The sequence below is a fragment of the Coregonus lavaretus genome (genome assembly GCF_964263955.1).
Source record: "Coregonus lavaretus genome assembly, contig: HAP1_SCAFFOLD_4293, whole genome shotgun sequence".
Classification (NCBI taxonomy): domain Eukaryota; kingdom Metazoa; phylum Chordata; class Actinopteri; order Salmoniformes; family Salmonidae; genus Coregonus; species Coregonus lavaretus.
In genome coordinates, this window is record NW_028159385.1 from 40211 (window position 1) to 50589 (window position 10379).

General features: G+C 46.2%; 1 protein-coding gene across 1 annotated transcript; it reads right to left on the minus strand.

Annotated features, from left to right (window-relative positions):
* Window positions 1–325: 325 nt before the first annotated feature.
* Window positions 326–10148, minus strand: LOC311122943 (phosphopentomutase-like; the record flags this gene model as incomplete). The annotated part of the gene is made up of 7 exons (XM_084197240.1): window positions 326–1717; window positions 2526–2659; window positions 4760–4961; window positions 5371–5500; window positions 7767–7860; window positions 9424–9604; window positions 10051–10148. Coding segments are annotated over 7 exons (942 nt in total), but the record flags the coding sequence as incomplete, so codon positions are not given.
* Between the last annotated feature and the right edge of the window lie 231 nt (window positions 10149–10379).

Sequence of the window (10379 nt, forward strand, 5' to 3'; positions counted from 1 at the left end):
GACTCCCAGCTGTAATGGCTGCCAAGGTGTTTCTAACATGTACTGACTCAGTGGGTTGAATACTTATCTAATCAAGAGGTTTTTATTTTTCATAAAAATTGTAATATTTTCTACCACAGATAGTATTTTGTGTAGATTGTCGACCAAAAAAATGACAATTACGTCCATTTTAATTCCACTTTGTAACACAACAAAATGTGGAAAAAGTCTAGGGGTGTGAATACTTTCTGAAGGCACTCATATACACAACAAATAAAGTATTTTATTAAAGTAATGTGAATAACTGATGGTTGATAAGTAGTAATGAGGAGTCGCTACCGTCATGGGACTTGTATTAATTATTTTATTCTGTGTTACAGCATTCAACCCATACAATGCATTGTGCATTTAATGGCCAAATTTAATTGAAAACAGAAAATCAAAAATTTTGATTATTCTTTTTATAAATCGAACAAACCTAAAAAAAGTACTAATCGCTCAGCATTAGTAATCGACCTGGAACGCACCCGTAATCTGACAGAAATATGGAACGCACCCGTAATCTGACAGAAATATGGAATGCACCCGTAACCTGACAGAAATATGACACAGCCTTGGAATTTACACAGGAATGACATAATTAAAATATCATCTCTCATTATAAGTTTGAAATTCACACATCACATTCCGTTTTTTCATATTACACATTTTAAATATCTATACTCTAGGAAGATTGCAGTCAACGTATTGGTGCATATTACAAATTAACTTATCTTCACAGGTTTTTCTTTCAAATCACATCTTTGTTGTTCTTGAAACGTTATGCCGTAATGGTTACAGAGGAGGCTGCTTATTGAGGGGGGGGTGGTGGTAGTGGTGGTGGCGGTAGTAGTAGTAGTAGTAGTAGTAGTAGTAGTAGTAGTAGTAGTATCAGTAATAGTAGTAGTATCAGTAATAGTAGTAGTAGTGGTAGTAGTAATAGTAGTGGTAATAGTAGTAGTAGTAGTGGTAGTAGTAGTAGTAGTAGTGGTAGTAGTAGTAGTAGTAGTAACAGTATCTTTTCAGGAACAGGGTTGGAATGAAAACCGACAGGAGGGTATCTCTCCAGGAACAGGGTTGGAGTTAAAACCGACAGGAGGGTATCTCTCCAGGAACAGGGTTGGAGTTAAAACCGACAGGAGGGTAGCTCTCCAGGATCAGGGTTGGAGTTAAAACCTACAGGAGGGCATCTCTCCAGGAACAGGGTTGGAATGAAAACCTACAGGAGGGTATCTCTCCAGGAACAGGGTTGGAGAGCCCTGAACTACAGTTAATAATCCTGTGTGTTAAATCAAATACACAGCACTCCAGCTAGTAGTTAAGATTTATAGCTCCAGATACAACTGTTTTAAGACTTCTAGAAGGTGTGTGTCCTAGAACGTGTGTGTCCTGGAACGTGTGTGTCCTGGAACGTGTGTCCTAGAATGTGTGTGTGTTCTAGAATGTGTGTGTGTTCTAGAACGTGTGTGTCCTGGAACGTGTGTGTGTTCTAGAATGTGTGTGTCCTGGAAGAAGAATTAGTGAAAGGGAATCTTGATCAGGAATGTAAACCAGTGCTGGTCTTTATTGGTTTGCAAGTCACTGCTGTGTGTGGTGCTACTCCGGCTTGGGCAGCAGGTTATTCTTCATGGGCTGGAAGAAGTCCTCTATGATGGCATCAACCAGGTCATCTAACTCCTTCTGCAAACCTTTAACATCACTGGGACAGAGAGGAGGAGGAAAGACAGAACGGAGAGAGAGATTGGAGGGAGGGAGGGAGGGAGGGAGGGAGGGAGGGAGGGAGGGAGGGGAGGGACTAATTAAAGTTTGACATCTGCTACAGCACTGCTATGAGTGTGTGTGAAGTGTGGCTGTGTATAGAGGATGTGTACGTATTGTGTGTGTGTGTGTGTTTGCAGTGTGTGTACCTGTTCCCGGGGTCAGAACACAGTAGTATAAAGTGTGTTGTGTGTGTGTTTGCAGTGTGTGTACCTGTTCCCGGGGTCAGAACACAGCTCAGTGTAGTATACAGTGTGTGTGTGTGTGTGTGTGTGTGTGTGTGTGTGTGTGTGTGTCTTGGTGTAAATAGTGTGTGTGTGTCTGTCAGAGTGTGTTTTATACCTGTTGCCGGGGGCAGCACAAAGCTCAGTATAGTATACAGTGTGTGTGTGTGTGTGTGTGTGTGTGTGTGTGTGTGTGTGTGTGTGTGTGTTTTATACCTGTTGCCGGGGGCAGCACACAGCTCAGTGTAGTATACAGTGTGTGTGTGTGTGTGTGTATGTGTGTGTCTTGGTGTAAATAGTGTGTGTGTGTCTGTCAGAGTGTGTTTTATACCTGTTGCCGGGGGCAGCACAAAGCTCAGTATAGTATACAGTGTGTGTGTGTGTGTGTGTGTGTGTGTGTGTTTTATACCTGTTGCCGGGGGCAGCACACAGCTCAGTGTAGTATACAGTGTGTGTGTGTGTGTGTGTGTGTGTGTGTGTGTGTGTGTGTGTATCTTGGTGTGTCTGTCAGAGTGTGTTTTATACCTGTTGCCGGGGGCAGCACACAGCTCAGTATAGTACTTGATCTTGGGTTCTGTTCCACTGGTCCTCATGGTGGCCACGCCCCCGTTAGAGAAGGTAAAGGAGATCATCTGACTACTGGTGGAGGTGGGGAGAACCTGGGGGGGGGAGATTACAGGAGATCATCTGACTACTGGTGGAGGTGGGGAGAACCTGGGGGGGGGGAGATTACAGGAGATCATCTGACTACTGGTGGAGGTGGGGAGAACCTGGGGGGGAGAGATTAAAGGAGATCATCTGACTACTGGTGGAGGTGGGGAGAACCTGGGGGGGGGAGATTAAAGGAGATCATCTGACTACTGGTGGAGGTGGGGAGAACCTGGGGGGGGAGATTAAAGGAGATCATCTGACTACTGGTGGAGGTGGGGAGAACCTGGGGGGGGGGGGGGATTAAAGGAGATCATCTGACTACTGGTGGAGGTGGGGAGAACCTGGGGGGGGGGGGGGATTAAAGGAGATCATCTGACTACTGGTGGAGGTGGGGAGAACCTGGGGGGGGAGATTAAAGGAGATCATCTGACTACTGGTGGAGGTGGGGAGAACCTGGGGGGGGGAGATTAAAGGAGATCATCTGACTACTGGTGGAGGTGGGGAGAACCTGGGGGGGGGAGATTAAAGGAGATCATCTGACTACTGGTGGAGGTGGGGAGAACCTGGGGGGGGAGAGATTAAAGGAGATCATCTGACTACTGGTGGAGGTGGGGAGAACCTGGGGGGGGAGATTAAAGGAGATCATCTGACTACTGGTGGAGGTGGGGAGAACCTGGGGGGGGGGGGGGATTAAAGGAGATCATCTGACTACTGGTGGAGGTGGGGAGAACCTGGGGGGGGGAGATTAAAGGAGATCATCTGACTACTGGTGGAGGTGGGGAGAACCTGGGGGGGGAGATTAAAGGAGATCATCTGACTACTGGTGGAGGTGGGGAGAACCTGGGGGGGGGGGGGGATTAAAGGAGATCATCTGACTACTGGTGGAGGTGGGGAGAACCTGGGGGGGGGAGATTAAAGGAGATCATCTGACTACTGGTGGAGGTGGGGAGAACCTGGGGGGGGAGAGATTAAAGGAGATCATCTGACTACTGGTGGAGGTGGGGAGAACCTGGGGGGGGAGAGATTAAAGGAGATCATCTGACTACTGGTGGAGGTGGGGAGAACCTGGGGGGGAGAGATTAAAGGAGATCATCTGACTACTGGTGGAGGTGGGGAGAACCTGGGGGGGGAGAGATTAAAGGAGATCATCTGACTACTGGTGGAGGTGGGGAGAACCTGGGGGGGGAGATTAAAGGAGATCATCTGACTACTGGTGGAGGTGGGGAGAACCTGGGGGGGGGGGGGGATTAAAGGAGATCATCTGACTACTGGTGGAGGTGGGGAGAACCTGGGGGGGGGAGATTAAAGGAGATCATCTGACTACTGGTGGAGGTGGGGAGAACCTGGGGGGGGAGATTAAAGGAGATCATCTGACTACTGGTGGAGGTGGGGAGAACCTGGGGGGGGGAGATTAAAGGAGATCATCTGACTACTGGTGGAGGTGGGGAGAACCTGGGGGGGGGAGATTAAAGGAGATCATCTGACTACTGGTGGAGGTGGGGAGAACCTGGGGGGGAGATTAAAGGAGATCATCTGACTACTGGTGGAGGTGGGGAGAACCTGGGGGGGGAGAGATTAAAGGAGATCATCTGACTACTGGTGGAGGTGGGGAGAACCTGGGGGGGGAGATTAAAGGAGATCATCTGACTACTGGTGGAGGTGGGGAGAACCTGGGGGGGAGATTAAAGGAGATCATCTGACTACTGGTGGAGGTGGGGAGAACCTGGGGGGGGGAGATTAAAGGAGATCATCTGACTACTGGTGGAGGTGGGGAGAACCTGGGGGGGGGGGGATTAAAGGAGATCATCTGACTACTGGTGGAGGTGGGGAGAACCTGGGGGGGGAGATTAAAGGAGATCATCTGACTACTGGTGGAGGTGGGGAGAACCTGGGGGGGGGATTAAAGGAGATCATCTGACTACTGGTGGAGGTGGGAGAACCTGGGGGGGAGATTAAAGGAGATCATCTGACTACTGGTGGAGGTGGGGAGAACCTGGGGGGGGAGATTAAAGGAGATCATCTGACTACTGGTGGAGGTGGGGAGAACCTGGGGGGGGAGAGCGAGCGAGAGAGACAGCGTGTATTTAACACAGTGTTGATCTCCTTACAGCCTTGTTGTCTGTCTGGTTGCTGTCGTATCCAGTAGTGAGGTCCCGTACAGCTGTGATGGGGACGCCTCCACACTGTCTGGGGTACGACACAGCCTCCTGGTCCTGGTTACCGTAGTGACGCAGCCGGTCAAACATGGCCCGGATCACTTCCTGGTCGTGACAGATGAAGTAGGAGTTCTTAGAGATGTGGTACCCATACCTGGAGGAGAGGAGGGTGGAGATAACATACGTAAAAATGTATGCACACATGACTGTAAGTCGCTTTGGATAAAAGCGTCTGCTAAATGGCTTATTATTATTATTATGAGAGAGACAGAGAGAGAGAGACAGAGAGAGAGAGAGAGAGAGAGACAGAGTTACTATGTAAAGCACTTTGGACATCTGGAAAATCACTTCTTTATTTTCTATACATACATATCTAACATAACGGTCAAATAAATGTCTGCGTGAGGTGTGTGTGTGTGTTAGGTGTGTGTTAGGTGTCTGCGTGAGGTGTGTATGTGTGTTAGGTGTGTGTGTGTGTGTGTGTTAGGTGTCTGCGTGAGGTGTGTGTGTGTGTGTTAGGTGTCTACGTGAGGTGTGTGTGTGTGTGTGTGTGTGTGTCTCACTCCTCGTAGATAGCAGTGAGTTGTTGTGACAGCGTGGTGTTCTTAGTGGCCAGGTATGATGTCATCTCCCCTGCGATGGCTGCTGCACTGACCCCGTCTTTATCCAGCACAGCAGAACTACACATGTACCCTGCAACACAACCAGGTGGGTGATGTGATTAAGACCATCTAATGGAAGAGCCATGCTCCCTGCAACACAACCAGGTGGGTGATGTGATTAAGACCATCTAATGGAAGAGCCATGCTCCCTGCAACACAACCAGGTGGGTGATGTGATTAAGACCATCTAATGGAAGAGCCATGCTCCCTGCAACACAACCAGGTGGGTGATGTGATTAAGACCATCTAATGGAAGAGCCATGCTCCCTGCAACACAACCAGGTAGGTGATGTGATTAAGACCATCTAATGGAAGAGCCATGCTCCCTGCAACACAACCAGGTAGGTGATGTGATTAAGACCATCTAATGGAAGAGCCATGCTCCCTGCAACACAACCAGGTGGGTGATGTGATTAAGACCATCTAATGGAAGAGCCATGCTCCCTGCAACACAACCAGGTGGGTGATGTGATTAAGACCATCTAATGGAAGAGCCATGCTCCCTGCAACACAACGAGGTGGGTGATGTGATTAAGACCATCTAATGGAAGAGCCATGCTCCCTGCAACACAACCAGGTGGGTGATGTGATTAAGACCATCTAATGGAAGAGCCATGCTCCCTGCAACACAACCAGGTGGGTGATGTGATTACAGACCATCTAATGGAAGAGCCATGCTCCCTGCAACACAACCAGGTGGGTGATGTGATTAAGACCATCTAATGGAAGAGCCATGCTCCCTGTGCTCTGCTGACAAGGGGTGTGTGGCCATTCCATTAACCCTTAATTAAGCAATTAACATCCCATCATGCTTAGGGTCATGTATAAAAATTCCCAGTTGTCCATTATTTTGGCTACCAGTGGCTAGAAGTAGAGATCTCAGTGACTTTGAAAGAGGGGTCTCAAAGGAGCATGGGGGGGGGGGGTTAAAGGGTATTTGTGTGTCTCAGTCACCAGATCTCAACCCAACTGAACACTTCGCGCCTGAGACAGCGCTTTCCACCACCGTCAACAAAAAACACCAAATTATGTAATTTCTCGTGGAAGAACGCCGTCGCATCCCTCCAATTGGAGCTCCAGACACTTGTAGAATCTATGCCAAGGCTCATTAAAGCTGTTCTGAAAATGTGTTTTTGATCAGTCATGGGACAAATAAAAATAAAAGTGCTGAAAACATGTTGGCTCGCTATTTAAAAAGAAGATGGAGAACAAGCTATAGGATGAACAATACTGGAGTTTTGGTACGTAGGTATAGCTGACTAGCGCTAGCTAACGTTACCTAGCGAATATAATATGTACAAATCGATAAAGTATCGGTATAATATCGTCCAAAAATAATATTGTATTATAATATTATAATATATACACATGCAAAGCTTTAAGAATAATGAGATGCATTAAGACAATAACAGAAGGACACATGATTAACCTATGTTAAAAAAACATACTAACTCACTCAAGATATTTAACCTTAGTTTTAAATATTTATCCCATTTTATGTACAGTACCAGTCAAAAGATTGGACACACCTACTCATTCACCAACTAATTTCATTACTACATTGTAGAATAATAGTGAAGACATCAAAACTATGAAATAACACATATGGAATAATTCCACAAATTAACTTTTAACAAGGCACACCTGTTAATTGAAATACATTCCAGGTGACTACCTCATGAAGCCGGTTGAGAGAATGCCGAGTGAGTGTTCAAAGCTGTCACCAAGGCAAAGGGGTGGCTACTTTGAAGAATCTCAAATCTAATATATATTTTGATTTGTTTAACACTTTTTGGGGTTACTACATGATTCCATGTGTGTTATTTCATAGTTTTGAATAAAGAAAACCCCTGGATTGAGTAGGTGTGTCCAAACTTTTGACTGGTATTGTATAACTGTATCGATTTTGTATGCACTCATACGGTAAGTTGCTCTGGATAAGAGCGTCTGCTAAATGACAAAAATATAAAAAAAAAGTGTTGGTCCCATGTTTCGTGAGCCGAAATAAAAAGATCCCAGATATGTTCCATACGCACAAAAAGCTTTTTTTTCTCTCAAACGTTGTCCACAAATTTGTTTCCATCCCTGTTAGTGAGCATTTCTCCTTTGCTAAGATAATCCATCCACCTGACAGCTGTGGCATATCAAGAAGCTGATTAAACAGCATGATCGTTACACAGATGCACCTTGTGCAGGGGACAATAAAAAGGCCACTTTAAAACATTTGCAGTTGTGTCACACAACACACTGCCACAGATGTCTCAGTGTAGTGTAGTGTGGTGTGGTGTGGTATGTACCTATAGCCTCCTCGAAAGCAAACAGTACTATCTTGTGCTGGTCCAGCAGCTCTCTGGCTCTGTTGCCCATCCACTTGAACCCCGTCAGAGTTTCCTGTCCACACAGGATGTGATGTCATAGTCAGGAAGTGCCCTCATCACCAACATCAGTCATCCATTAATTTATTCATTCATAAAAAGGATGTAAGCTAGTGGTATTGAGATTTGGCTTCAAAAATACCTTAGAATATTGATATGTCTGTTAATTGATTGAATTAAATGAGGTCTGTTCATTGAATGAAATGAGGTCTGTTCATTGAATGAAATGAGGTCTGTTCATTGAATGAAATGTGGTCTGTTCATTGAATTAAATGAGGTCCGTTCATTGAATGAAATGAGGTCTGTTCATTGAATGAAATGAGGTCTGTTCATTGAATGAAATGAGGTCTGTTCATTGAATGTGTGCGTGAGCCAGAGTGCGATCTGAAATGTCTGTGGGTGTAAGGGTTTGTTGGTAAATTCAAAGTGTGTGTGAGTGAAATATGTGTATGTGTGTGTGTGTGTGTGTGTGTGTGTGTGTGTATGTGTGTGTGTGTGTGTGTGTATGTACAGTGCCTTGCAAAAGGTATTCATCCCCCTTGGCGTTTTTTCTATTTTGTTGCATTACAACCTGTAATTTAAATTGATTTTTACTTGGATTTCATGTAATGGACATACACAAAATAGTCCAAATTGGTGAAGTGAAATTATAAAAATAACTTGTTAAGATCTGATGCAACCAATTACCTTCAGAAGTCACATAATTAGTTAAATAAAGTCCACCTGTGTGCAATCTAAGTGTCACATGATCTGTCACATGATCTCAGTATATATACACACACCTGTTCTGAAACCCAACACCTCTCATCACCCCGAGAACACCATCCCCACAGTGAAGCATGGTGGTGGCAGCGTCATGCTGTGGGGATGTTTTTCCATCGGCAGGGACTGGGAAACTGAGCAGAATTGAAGGAATGATGGATGGCGCTAAATACAGGGAAATCCTTGAGGGAAACCCGTTTCAGTCATCCAGAGATTTGAGACTTGGATGGAGAGTCACCTTCCAGCAGGACAATGACCCTAAGCATACTGCTAAAGCAACACTCGAGTGGTTTAAGGGGAAACATTTAAATGTCTTGGAATGGCCTAGTCAAAGCCCAAACCTCAATCCAATTGAGAATCTGTATGTATGACTTAAAGATTGCTGTACACCAGCGGAAACTATTCAACTTGAAGGAGCTGGAGCAGTTTTGCCTTGAAGAATGGGCAAAGATCCCAGTGGCTAGATGTGCCAAGCTTATAGAGACATACCCCAAGAGACTTGCAGCTGTAATTGCTGCAAAAGGTGGCTCTACGAAGTATTGACTTTGGGGGGGGTGAATAGTTACGCACGCTCAAGTTCTGTTTTTTTTGGTCTTATTTCTTGTTTGTTTCACAAACAAAGAAAACATATTTTGCATCTTCAAAGTGGTAGGCATGTTGTGTAAAATCCAATGATTCCAGGTTGTAAGGCAACAAAATTGGAAAAGTGCCAAGGTGGGGGGGTGAATACTTTCGCAAGCCACTCTATTTGTCTGTGTCTATGTGTGTGTTTGTGTATATGTCTGTGTGTGTGTGTGTGTGTGTGTGTGTGTGTTACCTCAAAGTGGAAGCCCTCCTTGAGAGCGATGGCCCGTAGAATCTTAGAGGAGACGGTGGAGGCCAGCATGTAGACTGCCTTCACAGTAGACTGGTCTGGGTTGGTCTGTTTCCAACACTGGTACACCCACCAACCCAGCAACGCCCCCAACTCATTACCACTGAACACACGCCACTGACCACTACACACACACAGAGAGAGAGAGACAGAGAGAGACAGAGAGACAGAGAGACAGAGAGACAGAGAGAGAGAGAGAGAGAGAGACAGAGAGAGACAGAGAGAGAGACAGAGAGAGACAGAGACAGAGAGAGAGACAGAGAGAGACATAGACAGAGAGAGAGACAGACAGAGACAGAGACAGACAGAGACAGAGACAGAGACAGAGACAGACAGAGACAGAGAGACAGAGAGAGAGACAGAGAGAGAGACAGAGAGAGAGACAGAGAGAGAGACAGAGAGAGAGACAGAGAGAGAGACAGAGAGACAGAGAGAGAGAGAGACACAGAGAGAGAGAGAGACAGAGACAGAGACAGAGAGAGAGACAGAGACAGAGATGTTACACACCCATCAGCCCAGCAACGCCCCCCCAACTCATCACCAATGAACACTACACAACGTGTACCCTACCCCTTCTGTTTCTCAGCGATGGCCAGGCGGTCAGCATCAGGGTCATTGGCCAGAACTACACTAGCTCCCTCCCTCTCCGCCAGGGCAAACGACAGGGTCTGCAGGAAACACACAAACACACCGTTAACACACACACACACACACACGATATCACAGTTGGAAAGCAGAGATGCTAACCAACTAACTAGATGTGCTTCTAGCTTCAGTGGGACAATAGGAGAACAATGAAAACAAGAAGACAGGATTTGAACCCCCGTCTCTGACCTAACTAGGGGGAGGAGGCTTCAAACCAAGGTAGACTGTTGGGAGGGGGTTGGCATGTCCCATTA